General features: G+C 34.0%; 2 protein-coding genes across 2 annotated transcripts; both read left to right on the forward strand.

The window, feature by feature from the left end:
- The first annotated feature begins 299 nt into the window (after positions 1–299).
- Positions 300–629, forward strand: LOC143580102 (protein AGENET DOMAIN (AGD)-CONTAINING P1-like). Its single transcript, XM_077063223.1, has one exon. The coding sequence runs from the start codon at positions 300–302 to the stop codon at positions 627–629; it is 330 nt and encodes a 109-aa protein (XP_076919338.1).
- A 914-nt stretch (positions 630–1543) lies between these two features.
- LOC143580105 (trigger factor-like protein TIG, Chloroplastic) lies at positions 1544–11648 on the forward strand. The gene is made up of 13 exons (XM_077063224.1): positions 1544–1816; positions 1899–1982; positions 2046–2174; positions 7566–7654; positions 7743–7926; positions 9088–9178; positions 9262–9416; positions 9793–9885; positions 10317–10409; positions 10500–10580; positions 10675–10824; positions 10903–10998; positions 11399–11648. The coding sequence occupies exons 1-13, from the start codon at positions 1544–1546 to the stop codon at positions 11477–11479; spliced, it is 1599 nt and encodes a 532-aa protein (XP_076919339.1). The 3' UTR covers positions 11480–11648.
- The last annotated feature ends 8342 nt before the right edge of the window (positions 11649–19990 follow it).

Consider the following 19990-nt stretch of genomic DNA (forward strand, 5'->3'; position numbering starts at 1 on the left):
TTTCAAAAAAGATGATTTTCGCGTTTTTTTGAAATTCATTTCAAATGAATTTCGTCAACTACGTGAAATTTCAAAAAAGTAGGAAAAAAACGATACGTTTTCAGTGAACATAGTCTTTGTCCGATGATTTTCAATAAAGTAAAAAAAAACGATTAATTTACAAAAAAGTTTAAAACAAACGATAATTTAGCTCTGAATTTTATCTGCTCTGTTGATTTTCATTAAAGTTTTATAAAATCCGAAAAAATTGTATTTTTCTTAAATGTTCTCCCACTTCAACAAAATTTTGTTGTAGAACAATGAAATTCAAGAGAGGTGATCAGATTGAAGTTATTGATCTGGGTGCTGGGTTCTTCGGATCGTATTATGATGGCAACATAATGTCCCGGGTTGGCAAGAAGACGTATATCGTTCAGTTCCGTACCCTGCTAGAAGCCGATCAGTCTGGGTTTCTTAGAGAGTTTGTTACGGCCAACAAAATAAGGCCAAAGCCTGATGATGTGGTTGTTACTGACTTTGTTCTTGGCCAGAAGGTTGATGTTTTTGCAAACGATGGTTGGTGGGTTGGTCGAATTGCTAGCAAAATCGGGGAAACTGAGTATCTGATCCATTGTACAAATGCATTGTAACTTGGGTAATCCAAACTAGTTTCTCACAAAACATATTGACATACATGATTTACTCACCAAACACAACGCTGACCATAGCTTTAAGTTAAACAACATCGGATCCAATATTCTTCAAATAAAACTCATCGGATCTGACAACGTGGGCCCCAATATGTCGGAAAAGATGTTTTTATTCAAAAACCCATCGGGTTCAATATATTTGTAACAAAAATCATCGGATCTTACAACGTGTGCCCAGTTCACACGAAAATGATAAACTTTCATATTAAAACCATCGAAAAAGATGAGTTTCATATCAAAACTCATCGGATCTGACAACTCTAATTTCAACGCAAAAAAACATGAGTTTCATATCAAAATTATTTTTTATTAAACTCCATTCTTTTTAGGCAAAAACTGATTATTTTCATCAAAAATCTATCGAATATACAAACTTTGTAACAAAATGTATCTACTCTGACAACACGTTTTTTTAGGCAAAAAAAGACGAAATTCAAATGAAATGCGTTGGACAAGACGAATTTCAAAATACCGCGGATATCGATGAGTTTAAAACCTCACGTGACGGACCACTTTCATTCCAAAACAATTGTTTTTCAGAAAACTATTTTGACTACAAAACTATCGGCCGAAACATATTTCTCTGAAATTTTATCATTAAATTGACACGTGTCACTTTGTGATACGACAACCAAATCTCACGTCACGAATCCCAATTTCACGTAGAGATATATTACGAAAAACTATTTTGGAAATGCAAAAACATTTGTACTATTAATGGAATGGAATTCTCTTCTTGTGGCCTAATCTGGGAATTCTCCCTATTAATAATATCCTATCTATCCATTAATCTATCTTCAATACTCAAAGAGAGCTTCCAACATTCATTCATCTTCATCTGTGCAGTGCAACCAATGGAGCTCTGCAATCCATCATCTTGTTCTTCAACATCATCATTCCATTTCAAATCCTTCATTGTCTCACCTCCAATTTCTCTTATCACCTTACCCAACGCCTTCAAACCCACCACCAAACAATTCCCATCTCTCGCTGTTTCTCGCTCTCACTCTAGCAAACAGTTTTCAGTCTTTGCAAGGGCCTCGGCTGCACCGCCCGCTGCCGATACCCTCAAAGAACCCCTGCCGGCGGACCTTGTTATTCAAGAAACCCAGGAACCCAATTGCAGGGTCAGATCATGCCTTAATTTAAATGATGTTTGATTGAATTGAATTCAATGTTAAATTTTTAACCTTTAAAATTTGCTTGCAGATTCGGGTGAGTGTAGAAGTTCCACCTGTCATATGTGATGACTGTTACAAAAGGGTCATAACTGAGTTTATGAAGAAGGCAAAGGTACAATTAAAGTTCAACTAATTTTTGTCTCTTGCATACTTCATTTTCTAGTTATCTGTTCAGGTTCCAGGATTTCGTCCGGGAAAGAAAGTTCCAGAAAGTATTCTGATAAGCTATATTGGGAAGGAGAATGTTCGGAAGGCGGCTGTTGAAGCCATCCTAAAGAGAACTCTTCCACATGCCATGGAATCAGTATGTAGCCTTTCTTGTTAAGATTTATAAAATTATTTATTCTGAAATGAAAATACTTGCTTTCCAACCCCTTTTGAAAAAAGTTGTTCACCAAGGGCTATAAGCCAGCCGAGCCAGGTTGGCTCGGGCTCGGTCTGTTTACAAACCGAGCTGAGCCAACTGAGCTCGTTTATCTTAACAAGCTTAAATGTTGAGTTCGAGCTTGGGTTGTAAAAAGCTTGAGCCAATTCGTTGATTCAAAAAAATTAACATACATATAATGCATAATTAATAAACTATATAATTTCCCCGCCGTGTAGCTCAGTTGGTTAAGGGGGTGTAAGACTTGGAACAATAATTTACTAGTTTGAGGCCCGTGTATTACACGGGTAAGGTAATTGATGAAAATTTTAAATTTTAACCATTAAGTGAAATACAATCAACAACATGATCATATATTTGTTAATAGAATTACAATTTACATTAAAATTACATAACTAAGATTACACAAATATGTTACAAATGAGTAAAGTCTTCCTTCTACACTACATTTGTGATTGTATTGGTCGGTGTACATTGTTTATCAAAAATCAAAGTTTTTAGTACATGTCTGCTTGTAACTCTTGATAAGGTAACATATAAGTCTGCTTATAACTCTTCCGATAAGTAAGGTTCTTCAAGTACATATCAACCATAGATAAATGATAATTTATCCATGAAACTAACAAAGAAAATATTTATTCACATATTATATCATAAATTTTAATTAATTAATATGATGTCATTTGAGATCATCTGCTCATGTTTATCCAAAATTCATTACTGTCCCAAAAATCAGATTACCTGAAGTTTGATTAGATGATTAGATAATCATCTTTAGAATCTTGATCATGATAAATTTGTTGTCATTGATATTCTGTGTGTGGTAAATTTTTAATTGATTTTATATTTTTACAAGTAACATTTGCATAATCAAGCAACATATAAAACCCAAAATTAAAATATAACAAAATGATTTGTTTCATTTCATATTAATGTAATTGCCATAAATATGACAAAGACATACTAACCTTAAAGCATGGTCAAATAACAGTGAATATTCCGAGTTAGTAGAATATTAGAAGATTTAAAGTTGCATAAAGTGGATGTAGTGATTCTTATTTATAATATTTGAAAGTATTTGATTAGGAATGTTTAAATTTTGAATACTAATCTCGTGTTATTAGTTAATATTATGGGAAGTTGTTGGAATAATTAACTAATCGATATATATATATATATATACATATATAGAAAAGAGTTCAAATAAGAATAAGGAGTTTTATAGGAATGGTAAGAATCAACAAAATTTTGACATTTGGCATTACAAATGATGGTGAAAGAACAATTCTAGGAAACTATGTAGGTTATTGGTAATTTTAAATCTCAGCCATTGGTTAACATGATCCAATGGCTATGATTTATTTCTAGTCTTCCTAGGAAACCACTTATTTTTAGGATAACCCTCCCTTATATATATATATGTATATAGGTTTAAGTTCAAGAAAGAAATCAAGTTATTGCGAGAAGTGTGAGAACTCAATTCAACCAATCAGAATTTTTCTTTTATTTTTTTTCTTTTAAATAAATCAAGGGGCATAATAGTAAAGATGAGGTTATTTTCTTTTGGTAAGTTTTAATTTCTTGAAAGTTTTAATTCATTCTTTTATCAATTTAACATTACAATAAATATTGCTTTATTCGTTAGATGCATTATAATATTTTACTTTTTAATTATTTTTCTTTATAATTAAAGATTCAGTATTATTTATTCATCCTACATATTATCACGAACTATAATTAAAGATTAAATATTATTTTTTTACCTTGCCCACAAAAAATGTTCCAAATTTATTTTGTTTACCCATCGAACCACACAACACAGTTACATTTCATCCCAGTAAATATTCCGGGTGTTAATGTTACATTACTATGACAAATTTCTTCATTGACCTACACAACCGACTACACATTCAACACTTCGACATCCAAAAAATGCAAATAAATAAATAAAATAATAATAAATAATAGTTATTATTAAAAAAAATAAAGAATAAAAACATCAATAACTACACAAAGAAGTACATTCAAGTTTATGATTTCATAATAAACCCTACAATGAGTGTTGGTGTTAGATAGTAGACACCAACACCTACTCATTTACCTACACTCACCTACACAAAGCAATCATGTTGCATTTTATTTTGATTGACACATGTATTATGCTCAAAATACTACACCACTATAATTTTATGATCATATACACCTCCATGTGCATCTTCAAAAAGAATACCAAAGTTTTCTCCTCTGCTTTAGCCAATACATTCTTATATCTCATGGTTCTTGAAGTCTGTTTCAATTAGACAAAATCAGTGAGCCAATTTTCCTACATGAATAATAATTTGAGGATACATACAAAAATACTAATTTGTCATGTTGACATGTATAAAACACACATACTCATAAATATTTGAATTAACAGTAAGGGATAAATTTACCTACACATGAATATACTGCCTACACTGTCTGCAAATACACTACCTACACAGCATGCATATATACAAAAATTAGGAAGAAGCTCCCTTACACAAGATAAGTTGTTACCTCTCGCCCCCTGCACATATATGTACACTACCTACATATCAAATCCCTACACATGTAAAGAAACAAATCATAAGACTTAATAAACAGACCATCATACTATACTTTATATTTAACACATATCCCTACACTTTAATACTAACCTACTTAGACATTCGTATCCCTACACATATATCCTAAACTCCACCCAAATCCAAATTCTTTCTTTCTTTTTTTTTTAAGAAATCGAAGTCAAATAAAGCAAAATTATAAATGAATATATATTAATAGTGTAGGTTTAGCTAACACAAAAGAAATTCTCCCAATTTTATTATAAGAAAAGCCTTATTCTTTTCCCATATCACTAATTGAATTAATTAAAATTATGATAAGATTATGAATGTAGGCCTTTTGAATCAGAAAACTCTGATGCTATTAGTTATTCAAACAAAAAAATAACCGAACAAGCCAAACCTGAGTAGCGATTTTTGCTTCTTGACAGACAAAAATCCTAAAACCAAGCACGGAGTCGATTACCTTCTAAACATCCTGTGATGAATTCCTTTAGTGAGTTTTACGATTTTGGTATTCGAATTTTGGGATTGGAGCTTAATTTTGTGAATATTGTCCTGCACTGTGTTAATTTAGGTAAATGGAAGGCTGGGGATGAAGACTGCAAAAAATATGGGATTTGGATTTGAAGTTATTTGGTTTAATACTCACGTTTCAACATTTAATATCCCAAGAAAATTACAGGAATACCCTTTTCTTACTGAAACATATTAAAAAGGAACATAATAATTACAATAATGCCATAATCAATCTAGACCATGGATCAATCTTAATCAAGGGATATATATCATTTCTCACACTTCTCGCAATAAAATGACTTCTCTCCTGAACCATCCCCTATATATATATATATATATAACAACTTATAGAAATAAAAAGAAGCAAAGATTTCGGATTTTATGAAAGCATGGTAAATGACTTTTAACCGGATTAACTATTTATTTTTCAAAAAAACTAATGTGAAAATGGAATATCCTTGAAATATAATGAGAGGCATGATTAAGTTACAAATAATAAAAAATAATAATAAAAATAATATATATTTCTATTAAGTTACATTATAATTAAGATGTGAATTTAATGAATTTTTATAATTATTAATAATAAATGTTATAAACCATAATTTACACTTTAATTTTGGACTAACCAATAAGTAAAACTAACATAACCCAGTTCGTTGTATTTGTATAAAAATAAAATTAATAAGTTAATATAATATTGAAATTATGTAAATAACTGATGAGAACAATATTCTAGGTTTCAATATCCTAAATGATTTTTGGATATTGAAAATAGTGGAATGAGATTGAAACAAATTTTTTGGTTTACCGTTTTGAATGCTTTTAGTTAAGTAATTTGTCTTATAAGGCATATTAAATTAAATATATTTAAATGTATAAAAAAAGTATAAATCAAGCCATAAAATATATATTTCTGAAACATTTTGGTCCGAATTATGGAAGAAAATATTGGAAACTAAATATTGATCTTATTGTTAAAACCCTTTATACTACATAAAAAAGTCATATAAGTAAGGGGGTGTTTGGGATTGCTTCTTGAAATTGCTTATGGCTTTTAGGAGAGGCAAAATGTTCAAAATGCCCCTCCAAAAGCACCTAAAAGCTCCAACTTGGTGCTTTTAGGTGCTTTTGGAGGGGCATTTTGGACATTTTGCATCTCCAAAAAGCCATAAGCAATTTCAAGAAGCAATCCCAAACACCCTCTAAATGACAAATAGTTCATATAGTAAATCGTTATATATATGGATTATAATTATAATGTTCAACATATATATAATAGGTATTCTCCATGTTTCCAATAGTTATACAAAATGTTTGGAGAAAATAAAAAAAAACACATTTTCTTGAGTTTAAATGCATATGAGAAAATTTTAAATCCAAATTTGAAACCAATGTTATATATAAAATTATGCATTGCTGCTCGAATCCCAGTTTAAAAACAATTTGTAGTTTCCATACAAATCCATGTTCTTCGATAATGATGCATCTTTATTTTCTTTAATTTGCAATCATGTGTGGCTAGTACTTTATTCTAACATGTTTGCAACTTTAATTTTAATATTTCCTTATTTTCTTATTTCACAATTATTGTTAATGAATGAATCAGTTAAGATTTACATTTAATAAAAATTGAATTATATATTGAAATAACTTAAAAGATAAGGACTACTTATTAAAACGAGTTGAAAAAAAAATGATGGTGGCTAAGCGATTGACAAGTGGCAAGAATAAGTAGTCTTTTATTATAATATATAGATATTGTATGTATGTGTATTAAACTTTGGTTATAATTTTTATACATTAAAATTTGGGCTTTATTTTAAATGTGTCAACATGCCAACGAGCTGAGCTTACCGTGGCTTGTGCTTGGCTCATTTACAAACCGATCCAGCTCGGCTCGTTTACAAACCAATCTTGCTCGGTTTGGCTCATTTACAAATGAGCCAATCTCTAGCGAGCTTTTTCGAGTGAGTCACCAGCCACGGTCTTTTTGAACCCTACACTTGTCTAGCACAAGCGGTGTTTTACCTCGTCCCATTTGGTAACAAGGTATTGGTTGGGTCCCATACTCGCATGAGTTTACCAGTAACAGGTTCTCACGTTTATATCGAATCTGTTCAGTATGCACACATAGTATTTATAATTTGTGTTCAAATATAATTATACCATAAATTCAAACATCTTACTTGATATTTCACAGATAGAGTCGCGGGCTTTGAAGGACTCGATCCGCATTACAACCACATTTGCAGAGATGGAAAAAACATATTCTTCCTTGAACACCTTAAGGTATGTCAAAGGTCTTACATTTGTAGTTTAAGTATTTGTTCGTTTTTCTTATGTTCTGAATGATACAAGTTTGTTGTTGGTATAATAGGTATGATATTATTGTGGATGTAGCACCTGAAATAAAATGGGTCCCAGAAGACGGTTACAAGAATTTGAAGATTGTAGTTGAGCTTGACAGTGAAATAGAAGCAAAAATAGCCGCTGAACGCGAATTCAAACGTCGTTACAAGGCTCTAAGTATATTGAGAGTTGTGACAGATAGAGGACTACAGGTACTCATTTTGAACTAAGGTTCCTCTAATTCTTTTGAAAATGTTCAAGATCTCATTATGTTAAATGAGTCTATTTGTATCTTCTAAAGGGTCAAGAATGAAATTAACAGCAGAGAATACAAAAATAGATGATTGCCAACGATTCAATCTTGTTATGAATGATAAGCGATTACTATGAAAACTGAAAATAAATTAAATGAGGATGAAAGAAAGTTTTGCCCAAGCACTAATACAACGGCTATATTAACTGCTGTTAACAAACATACTTCATATTTGGCAAGAACAGTCCCTCATCTTTAGCCATCATCATGTTAGCTGCGCAAACTTTTACTAACCCATCATGTTGACTTCAGTAATATACCAGGCTTTGACTTTATTTCAACATAAAAGTGGCAGTTTTCACCCATTTAGTTTGAATGAGTAGGCTTGGGTTGTTTTTATCTCTAATAGGTTCTTAGCTAGGGGTCTACATGAAAACGAAAATCCCAATCTGTAACCGATATAATCGCCAAATTCAACTGAAGTAACCGAACCCAACCCAACCAAAACTGACAGGTTTGGTTTATGTTTTTTAGAAACCAAGTTTCCGATTTGGTTTCGGTTTTACATGCACTGAAAACTGAAAAAACCAAAAAGACTGATTCTTGTTATTGAAATTATGGATTATAATTTCTATTTCTTATAGTTAAGTATTTTATAAAAAACAAAACTTAATAATTTTAGGCCCAAATGTGTAAAATCAATTAATCGTCGATTAACAAAAATATTTAGGCCAAAGTTTATTGTTTTGGGTCATTTTTTTTCAGCCCATAAATTTCAAGTCCAAATCGCAAAACCAAAACTTGAACCAAACCCATTATGAAAACCAAAGAAACCAAAAGCGAAACCGAATGGTTTTCAAAAATTCAAAGACTCAATTTTTTGTTATTTTGGTTCAGTTTGAGCCCAAAGCTGGTCCATTTACTTATGAAAGGGTCGAACTGGACTGTGCTTTTATCTCTATAAGAGGGTATGGCTGAAAATAGGATCATTATTATGATTACAAAGTCAATAACTAACTCATACAGTCATACAACCTCCTAAAGTTTATATATTCAAATATTAAACTAATTATTATAATGTTTTTGTAATCATAACTAACACATGAGTTATAATCCACAGATAGGTGATGTAACGGTCTTGGACATATCTGCAACAACAGTGGAACAAGAAGGATCCGAAGTAAAGGCCGTTCCAGCTGCAGAGAGTAAAGGTATACTCATCCACCGTCTTAAGTCAAAACTACACTTCTTTGACTTTTACAGTCAAACATCATTAACTTCTGTCTATTTGCAGGCTTCCAATTTGATACAGAAGATGGAGATAAAGTCATTCCTGGTTTTCTTGACACAATCATTGGAATTCAAGCAGGTGAAACAAAATCTTTCCCGCTTGTATTTCCAGAGTCATGGAAACAAGAAGATCTACGCGGTCTTCCTTGTCAGTTTACCGTAAGTTTCTGTTAATTAATAATAAGAAACAAATTTCAGAAAGGGCAAAGTAGTAATTTCACTTTAAGGACTATCTTTGAAAGCAAACTGTGTTCATAGGGACCAAATCTGTAGGTTTTAAATCGTAGGAACGAAATCCATAATTTGACCTAAACGACAGCCGACAGGGACCACTTGTGTAATTAACTCTAATTATTACTAGTTACTAGTTATGATTAGGATTTACTAGTTAATGGCCCGTGGGCCCAAGTTAGATTTCTCCAGGTTTTCTTTTTTCTTTTTTCTTTTCTGTTATCACTTATCACAGCATTCATATATTATTTTCCTATTCACGTTTACTAGAGAATGTTTTTCTTTTTGTTTAATTTATTGTTAGGTTGAATGTAAAGAACTCTTTTATAGAGAATTACCAGAAATGAATGATGCCATTGCCGAGAAGCTTCTTCCTGGATGCACCACTCTTGAGCAGGTTAGACTCGACAGTCGTCACAACTATTTTTTTTTTGGTTGAACTAACATATGAAGTAACATCGGTTAGTGGAAACAACATAATGTGTTGCTACATATGAACTTTAGGGACGTTTATTGTACTTGATGAAGTTAAAGAACACAATCTTTAAGTTACCTCATACATAAATGATGATAAAAGTAATTTTCTCTGTTGTTTTTTACTACATAACGTGCCAAGTTGAAATGGATCAATTTTTGTCCCACTGACTAGACAACGGGTCAATTTGGGTTGCATTTTATCTCACAGTCAAACATGCCAAACGGGCAATAAAATATTTGGCTAAAAAATGTGTTAAAAGGTCATCCAAAGTCTATTTCTAGTGCATACACGCATCTAAATTGTTATTTAAACATTTAGATTAATATTTTAATATTTTAATATTTTTTCAGGTTAAGGAGTCTTTGTTGGAGAGATGCATAGAACTGGAGCAAACCGCAAAAGATCAAGCAACAGATAACGCAATTCTTGACCAGCTTCGACAGGTGTTTAACTAATTAATTATCTACAAAAATTAAATATAATTATTAATTTCTTCAATATTAATAAGTTGTATTTTTTAAACTCTATTCCAGATGGTTCAAGTTGAAATTCCTCAAACTTTGTTTGAAGAACAAGGCAGGCAGCTTTATGGAGCTAGATTACTACAAATACAGGTCCAAACTGATTTTTTTTGTAATATATTTGTAAGTAGTTAAACGGAGGTAAAAGAATAATCTTTGACCCTGAAAAAGTCAAATGTACACGCAGTCAAACATGAAACTAAATGAAGAGCAGATAGCAACACTTTCGAGCCCTAAAGCAGTAAGAGAATATTTAGAAAACCAGAGGGAGAATATAGAAAATATAATCAAGCAGAACCTTGCTGTTGGAGATATTTTCAAACGTGAAAATCTTCAGGTGCGTGTTTTTTTTTCTTTAAAATATGCACTAATATGAAACATGTAGAAAGTTACTAAAAACTTTAATTTTTCACAGGTTTCAACTGATGAGATAGTTAAAGAAGTTGAGAGTTCTGTTGCTGAGTTCAAAAAACACAAGCAAGATTATAATGAGGAAAGCATTCAAGAGCAGGTATTTTATTTGTTGTTTGAAAAAATTTGTTTTTTTTTCTCTGCGTAAAATTTCAAATAAATATATTGTAGGTGATTATTAAATAACCATTTTTTTAGAAATGCAAAACCAACTTCATGTTTTGTATATTTTATGTGAAAAATGATTTCATTTTCATAAATCCTGAACATATAATATAAGAAGTGTTCATTCAAGATATAATTTAGTTTTCCTCTATTAATTTATAATACTTAAAAATCTAAATATACAGTTTTGTTCCGTTTTTATTGTCTACATTTTGAAAACTGAGTTAGTATCCCAAATAAAAATGAAATGGAATTGTACAATCTTAATATCTACAATTCCCCCTTATTTTGTTGATCAATTTATACACCTATTTTGTTTCATCAAATGTTGTTAGGTGCAAGAGGTTTTAGAAGGAGCAAAAGTGCTTGAATGGTTGAAAGAACAATCGGATATTAAATATGTAACCTCCGAATGACAAACATGAAGAGACATCCGCAGCCAAACACGTATTTTTGTTGCTTAGCTAGAAAGTCGGTAAATGAACAAGAACCTTTGTATCAGAGAAGAGAAATAATTAACCGTCGAAGATTTTTTGGTTGTAATTTATGAAATTTGTGTGTTGGTAAGTACATGGTGTATTGTTATGCAATGACATGATTTTTTGTAAAATAAATAACATTTAAACGCTGTAGTTTCGTATGCTATGGTTATAGAAGCTGCTAAACTTCACTTTTCTGTTTAATGTGCGATTACAAATGTAGCATACTAGCAATGTTACCCGCGCGTTGCGGCGGTGTTATTTGTGTGTCGTTACGAATATCATTTTTTCGATACTTAGGTATTGCATTCAACTCAAGTAGAATGATGTATAAATACATGAGAATAGATTAAGAAACTATAAAAGAGTAAGAAGAAATACAAATTGACACATTTTATGTTATCAAACAAATTATGCTGAAATTAATCGAATTATAAACTGATTTGCGACATAGGTTATACCACCAAAGAAAAAAAACTACTTTGAAATTTTACATAAGTACTAACTAATACTTGAAATTTTACATTATTTATTTATTATGCATAATCATAACTAAAACTTTTTAAATACATATTTATTTTTGTAAGGTGGGAAAAGGGGTATGTGTGATATTCAACCGGACACCGTCACTCTTTAGCGATACCAGATGAATATTTGTATTGCAGGTTATTTAACCTGCATAACCGCCATCGCCGTTGCCTTCCTAAACCTTTAACCACAAATCGTGTGATCCACTACGAATGGGTTGGAGTTGTTTATTGTTCTTTGAGATGGTAGTGTTGCAACACTAATTAATCAAATGATTTAGTAGTCAATGAGTGGTGGGGTGGGAAAGAATGAGTTAAACCCAATTCTCTAATCCTTTTATGCCCAGTTTCTTTCCCTGAAGTTAACATCCTAGCATGATAATTAAATTTAAATTTAAATTCAAAGAATATTTATTACATAGTATGAACCATTTATCTATTCGGTTGTTGCTTAACTCACCACTTTTTTAACTTTTATTCGGAGTATATTTATATGTTCTGAACATATTTGATATTTCGCTTCTGTATTTTCTGATCATATCATCTTCTTCAAGCGTTAATCCTAACCGTAACGTCTAATTGTTGCGTTGTTTCACCGCTATTTCCGATATAGCCCAAATTGATTGAAACCATATATATATGATTCCGCCACAGAAACCTTAACAATGTTGTGGTGGCGGTTGATGATCGGACCAGAGTATTGTTGTTGTGTGATCAACTGAAACAATCGAAAAATAGAAACGACAGTCGGAACATCCGGCCATCGAATTGAAATTTTATGGTGGAGAGGATGATATATATATATATATATATATATATAGGGTGTGAAATGGTGGTAAGTGATGGGGAAGCGGTGGTTTGAAGAGTTGCTTCCGTCTCATAAGGGTACATTCTCAAGCGACGCGACTGAAGACGGAAACCGTTTGGTAACTTCCGCGTAATAACCGTTTGGCAGTTGAGCAGTTGAAGACAGAGAAAGGAGAAGACGTTTCTCTTATTATTATTATTATTATTATTAATAAATCTATGTTTAAATAAAATGATTTATCATTAATAAACCTATGTTTAAATAAAAGGATTGGGAAATTGTTTTGTAACCAATTCTAAATGTAGCAGATAGAATTTAGGACATGGTATGAATCCTAGATGTGCCATTGAAGCCACTAATTTCACTTACAATGTAGTTTTAGTTTTGCAAACAACCTCAACACTAAGTTCTTGTTTGAAACCACTGCTAAGTGCAAAAAAAAAAAAAACGGGTTCGGACCCGAACCGGTGTACCCGACCAGGAACCGGTTCCAGGTCGTACCCGGTGAACCCAATACCCGGTTTGGATATTTATATACCCGAAAGTCCTACCCGGTTCTTCATATTATTTCTCAAATCGGTTCCTACATGGTTCCGGTTCCAAACCGGTTCCGGGTCCTACCCGGAATAACCGGTTCCAGCGGGTTACCAATTAATGCAGCTTGCAGCTCAAATAAAGCCGTTGGAACCGGTTCCAACGGTAATATAGCCGTATTATAGCCGTTGGAACCGGTTTTTGATGTCAAAAACTATATCAATTGATTTCCTTTCCATTGTTTTACCACCACACTAAAAAACACTACAAATACTTCTTGGTTTACACTCGTTTTACAACCCCGACCAACCTACGCCTCCATTTTTTTTCAATTCCACCACTTCTTAGTTGTTACTATGGCAAGCACCAACAAAGCTAACAAGAAGGCTTCTACATCCATTTTTATTGACCCGGTTCGTGTTGAAGAAGACCCCGAAGTTGTGCGGGTCCTCATGCATACCCGCAATGAAGATGTATGGAAGAACTGGGATTTGGTTGAGTTGATCATTGGTGACGTTAAGGCTCATTGCAAATTTTGTGGCACTTTCTTAAAGCATGATTCTAACTCGACTTTAAAAAAACACATCGACAATAAATTTTGCAAGGCTTTGAAAATAGTTCCCGCAACCGACCAAGTCGAATTGGGTCAAGATGGTACACTCTTTCGTTACAACATGAACCGGGTTCATGATAGAATGTCAAAGTTCGTTATTCAAAAAGGTTTGCCGTTTAACCACTTTGACAACCCCGAGTTGACGGCCATGATTCGAGAAACTCTACAACTGCGATACAAACATGTAAGTCGTACTACCCTTAGACGTCATTGTTTCAAATTGTGGGAGTGTGCAAAAAAAGAATTAATCGACTTTTTTCAAACTTTACAAGCGAGTGTGAGTTTAACTAGTGATGTTTGGTCGGCACCACACAGGATACCAGAATCCTACATTTGTGTCACCGCTCATTGGGTTGATCCAGTGTCTTGGCACTTGATGAAACACACCATCGCTTTTGAAAACTTCCCGTACCCGCATACCACGGATAAATTGTTTGAAATTATAGATGAGGTAATAACGACTTATAACATGAAAAAAAAATATTTTCGATGTCGTTTGATAACGCATCAAACAATTCAAAGGCGGCGGAAACATTTATCATAAAATATTCACCACCTTGTTTCGAGAATTTTTTCATGTTCGATGTGTTACACATATTATCAATTTGGTTTTTCAACAAGGTATGGGCAATGATAAAATGGTACTCGGTTTGACTTGCTTTAGATTTATGTTATAAGATGTTTTCAAAAGTGGTAAAAGAAGACATCTTGAATATAAATAACTATTGCAAATCGGTTGAAAGAAAATATTTGGGGCTGAATTGGGACGTTCCAACCCGTTGGAACTCAACTTGTTATATGCTCAAGTGTGCTTTAGCCCAACGAGAAACATTACAAAGTTTTCATAACAATCTTGTTGATCGGTGCGAAGCCGATTTGCTTCCCGGCGGTGTTTGGGTCAATGTCGGTTATTTGTTGGAGTATCTTGATAATTTCAAAAACGCAACAACTTAGTTATCGGGGGTTTATTATCCTACTAGTTGTTGGGTGTTGCAAGAATTGTACAACATCTCCTTGAATTTTAGAGGGTTTGAGGAGAAGAACGAACTTAATTTTCAATGATATTGTTAAGGTAATGAAGGAAAAGTTCCTAAAATATTATGAAGACATACCGCTGGTGTTTACTTGTGCCGCCACTTTAAACCCCTATTGGAATGTTAACGGGGTTGAGACATTGATCGAGGAAATATTTACAACATGAGTATGCACGAGATCGACCCGAAGTTGTCGACGGAAGCGAAGGATAATTTTAACAAATACCTTCAAGAACTTTATGATCATTATTTTCAACTTTATGGTTCAAGCTTAATGTCGTCTTTTGGGGAGGCAAACAACAAAAAGTAAGCCGTGCAAGGACAAGCTTATAAATTTGACGAATGTTGTTCGTGAGTCGTCGGCTAAGCGGCAAAGGGGAAACACACCAACAAGTGAACTTGGTCGATATAGTGGGGCAAACTATGTTGAGGGTGCAACGGTCGATGAAATTCACAACATTGATATTTTGGCTTGGTGGAAAGGAAAACAAAACGAATTTCCTATTTTATCCGCCATGGCTCGTGACTTGCTTGCCGTCCAAGCTTCAACTGTAGCTTCGGAATCGGTTATTTCTCTTAGTGGGAGGGTATTATCGATGCGAAAACAAACATAACTCCTGAGTCTCTAGAGGTTTTCATTTTCCTAAATGAACATTTGGATGCTGTGGATCGTATATAACACAAGGCAAACCTTGAAGACGAAATACCACTAGAGCGTCCAATTCATGATGAGGAGGTAGAAGAAGTTTTTTTTTTTCGGGATATCGGGTGGTGAAGAAGACGAAGATTAAGATGAAGAGTTTGAGGACTTGTAATTTTTTTTGTTTTAGTAACTTAATTTGTAACATGAGCCAATCAATCAAATTTCAAGTAATTTTTAGTTTTGATATGTTTATTATTAGTCATGTTTTATTATTCTTTCACTTGATTACAACAACGACGGATATTTTATTATAACATACAACATATTACAAACATTATTAAACATAACAACTTAAACAAGGTTCGTCGTTTTAATCTCATGCTCTATAACGATTAAGCGTTGTTACCGGCGGCGGTAAATGCTTGAGTTGTAGAGCCGGACGACTCTCCCGCTTTCTCTTTCTTGGCATCCAAAATTTTTTTCTCACGGAAATACTTATTGGTATGCTTTTGTAGGGTGGAGTTCGACCCCGCTTTCAGAAACTTGGAACAATACTTGCACCGGGCTCTCAGTGTTCTGTCGATAAATTTTTTTCTATTTTCCGGTGTGAGAGATCCATTAAGTTGTGTTTCTCTCTTATGAGTCGGTCATGACACACAAATTATAATGAACCCAAACCTCGGGGCATCGTGTTGTGTCGATGACCATAACAACATCGTCTTTACTTGCCTTTAATTGCCGGTTTAAGCTTAATTGTGATTTAAAGTGTATTTTAGAGTTTCAAAAGTGGTTTAACAATTTCTACACAACACCTAGCTATTTATAGTATGCGTGTAAGGTTTATATGGTTAAAAACCGGTTCCAACGGTCCAAAAACGGCTATATAGCCGTTGGAACCGGTTCCTAACGGCTATAATTGTTTAAATTAAAAAAATCCCTGTGTACCCGGTTTCTGGGTATAAACCGGACCCGGTTCGTACCCTATCCGGTTCCACTGGGTTCCCATATTATTCCACCGGGTCGGGTCTGGTTCCTACCCGGTTATTGACTGGAACTGGTCCCATTTTGTACCCGATCTGAAAATAACTGGTTCCGATTTAAAAAAAAACCTGATTTGTGCACGTCTACCGCGTACTAGGAACATGACTAGTTTTCCTTAGCTACTTACTATACTCTGGTTGTTAAAATCTTGTAATGCTCTATTCATAGATAACCAGCAATGCACAAATAGTGACATAATAAATCCAATGGTTTTAAGTGTACGGAATCATGAATGTGTTCTCATCTGACATGTGACCTTGATGCTTGTTCAATATGCATCACAACTAAAACAATATATACAAGCATTTATGCGATGCTTATAAAACACTAGATTTGTTGTGTTCTTGAGTTGGAGAAATTATAAAGGTTTGACGGAGAAGTTATGCTTGTGGTTCACGATAAGTGGACTAGCTAGATTATGTGTTTGTTGCTGTTGCATTCGTTAAACTTCTTGATTAGTAGGTAAATCACGATGCATGTTAGGAGGTTGTCAAAGTCCATGAATATGTTTTTAACTGATAATAGCTAGCTAAATCATCATTAATGTGTAATTAGTTGAATTGAGTCCATCACTATGGAATGATTTAGTATGATTACTTGAAAGTTGTCCGCCTATAAGGTATTCAATAAAAAAATGACACAATGAGGTTGTAAATCACTTGTGACGTACTGCCGGGTCGATGGATGAACTCGAGAAGCATATCAATCCATGGTCACGACTCATAAAAGCCAGTCATCAAAAAGAACACCGCAACTGCCGACATCCAAAATCAGCGTATGCATGCATGTTCCTGGTGTGTTGTTTAACTGATTCCCTCCCTCCTATTATGCTTTTCATTTTGAGTGGTATGTTTGACCGATTCTTTTTTCATATTTATGATATTAATTTTGTCTAGTGGAAGTGGTCAAAACAAGAAAGGAAACGCAATAGTCTTCGTACTCGACACAAAACAAGCTGCTGACATGCCGGAAACCATCACCGGTACGTTCCTAGTCAACGACACCTATGCTAAAGTTTTGTTTGGTTCGGGTGCCAATTTGAGTTTTATAGATTATAGCTTTTGTAGTCTATTAAACGAACCTCTAACAAAATTAAATAAAACTCTAAGCGTCGAGACTGCTAGTAGCGAAATCGTTAAAATCTCCGAAGCACTTTAAAACGGAAAAATTCTTCTAGCTGGTTATATTCTGCCTATTCAATTATTGCCCATGACTCTTGCTGGTTTTGATATTGTACTTGGTATGGATTGTTTATCCAACAACCATGCTTGTATCATTTGAAATAGCAAAACCGTCGAACTTCAAGCCCGCGATAAACGAACTATTCGAATTGAAAGGGACAGAGACGCTGGCCAAGTTAGCATAATTTCCATGATTAGGGCTAACAAATGTTTAAATCAAGGATGCTTAGCATTCATGCCTACGTCACAGAAGAATCAAAGCCAAAGGATATAAATGACGTACCTGTCGTCTCCGACTTTTTTGATGTCTTTCCTGATGAACTACCCGGGATCCCTCCCGATCATGAAGTAGAGTTTATGATCAATCTTATTCCGAGTACTACTCCGATCGCAAAGGCACCGTATCGTCTTGCTCCGACTGAGATGAAAGAATTAAAGAAACAACTCGACGAGCTTCTTGAGAAAGGCTTCATTCGACCGAGTTCGTCACCATGGGGAGCGCCAATTCTATTTGTCAAGAAGAAGGATGGGTCTATGCGTATGTGTATCAATTATCGTGCGTTAAACAAAGTTACAATAAAAAATCGTTATCAACTCCCTCGAATAGATGAACTTTTTGATCAACTTCAAGGTGCTCGTTTCTTCTCCAAAATCGACCTTCGTTTTGGTTATCACCAACTCAAAGTACAATCCGAGGATATCCCGAAAACTGCTTTTCGAACAAGGTATGACCATTATGAGTTCACTGTTATGCCATTTGGACTTACTAATACGCCAGCCGCGTTCATGGACACGATGAATCGAATCTGCAAGCCTTACTTGGATAAATTTTTTATCGTATTCATCGATGATATACTTATTTATTCTAAGTCTAAGGATGATCATGAAGTTCACCTTCGAACCTTACTTGAAATACTTAGAACCGAGAAATTGTACGCCAAGTTCTTAAAATGCGAATTCTGGTTGCACGAAGTGCAATTTCTTGGGCATGTCATAAATGTAAATGGTATTCAAGTCGATCCCGCTAAAACCGAAGCCATCTCAAAGTGGGAAATTCCAAATTCGCCAACCGAGATCCGAAGTTTCTTAGGTTTGGCTGGCTATTATAGAAGGTTCATTGAAAATTTCTCTCGTATAGCCATTCCTTTAACTTTTTTGACTCGTAAAAACATTAAGTATGAGTGGGGAACAAAACAACAAGAGGCGTTTAATATACTTAAATAAAAGTTTACCCAAGCACCTATACTGGACTTGCCAGAAGGTACTGAAGATTTCGTTGTCTTTAGTGACGCATCTCATTCCGGCTTGGGATGTGTACTAATGCAACGAAAGAAAGTGATCGCTTACGCCTCTCGTCAACTCAAGGTGCACGAAAAGAACTACACAAATCACGATCTAGAGTTAGGTGCCATAATCTTTGCACTTAAGATATGGAGACACTATCTCTATGAAGTAAGATTTATCGTATACACCGATCATAAAAGCTTAAAACATATCTTCGACCATAAAGAGCTTAATATGCGCCAACGACGTTGGATGGAAACTCTCAACGACTATGATTGCGAGATTGTTTATCATGAAGGCAAAGCCAACGTTGTGGCTGATGCCTTAAGTCGTAAAGAGCACGAAAAGCCAAAAAGAGTTCGAGCGTTAAGGCTAGAACTTCAAGTCGATCTTTTTGAACAAATCAAATCTGCCCAAACTCAAGCAATTAATAAAAATCAAATCTCAGGCGAAAAACGTAACGACACCATTGACTCGCTAGTCAAGGGTGACGATGGTATCTTTAGACTCGGAAATAGGATTTGGATACCAATCATTGGGGATTTGCGTGAGAAAATCATGAACGAAGCTCATAAGTCCAAGTACATGATGCACCCTGGTAGTGACAAAATGTACCAAAACCTTAGACCAAACTACTGGTGGAATGGTATGAAAAAGGACATCGCTTCGCATGTGGCGAAATGTTTAACTTGTTGAAGGTCAAGGGAGCACCAAAAGCCTTCGGGATTGCTTCAGTAACCCGAACTTCCCGTATGGAAGTGAGAGTTAATTACTATGGATTTC

This window comes from Bidens hawaiensis, unplaced genomic scaffold, assembly GCF_021521415.1.
Source record: "Bidens hawaiensis isolate Kalapana, Puna unplaced genomic scaffold, B.hawaiensis_p1.1 tig00030225_1, whole genome shotgun sequence".
Lineage (NCBI taxonomy): Eukaryota > Viridiplantae > Streptophyta > Magnoliopsida > Asterales > Asteraceae > Bidens > Bidens hawaiensis.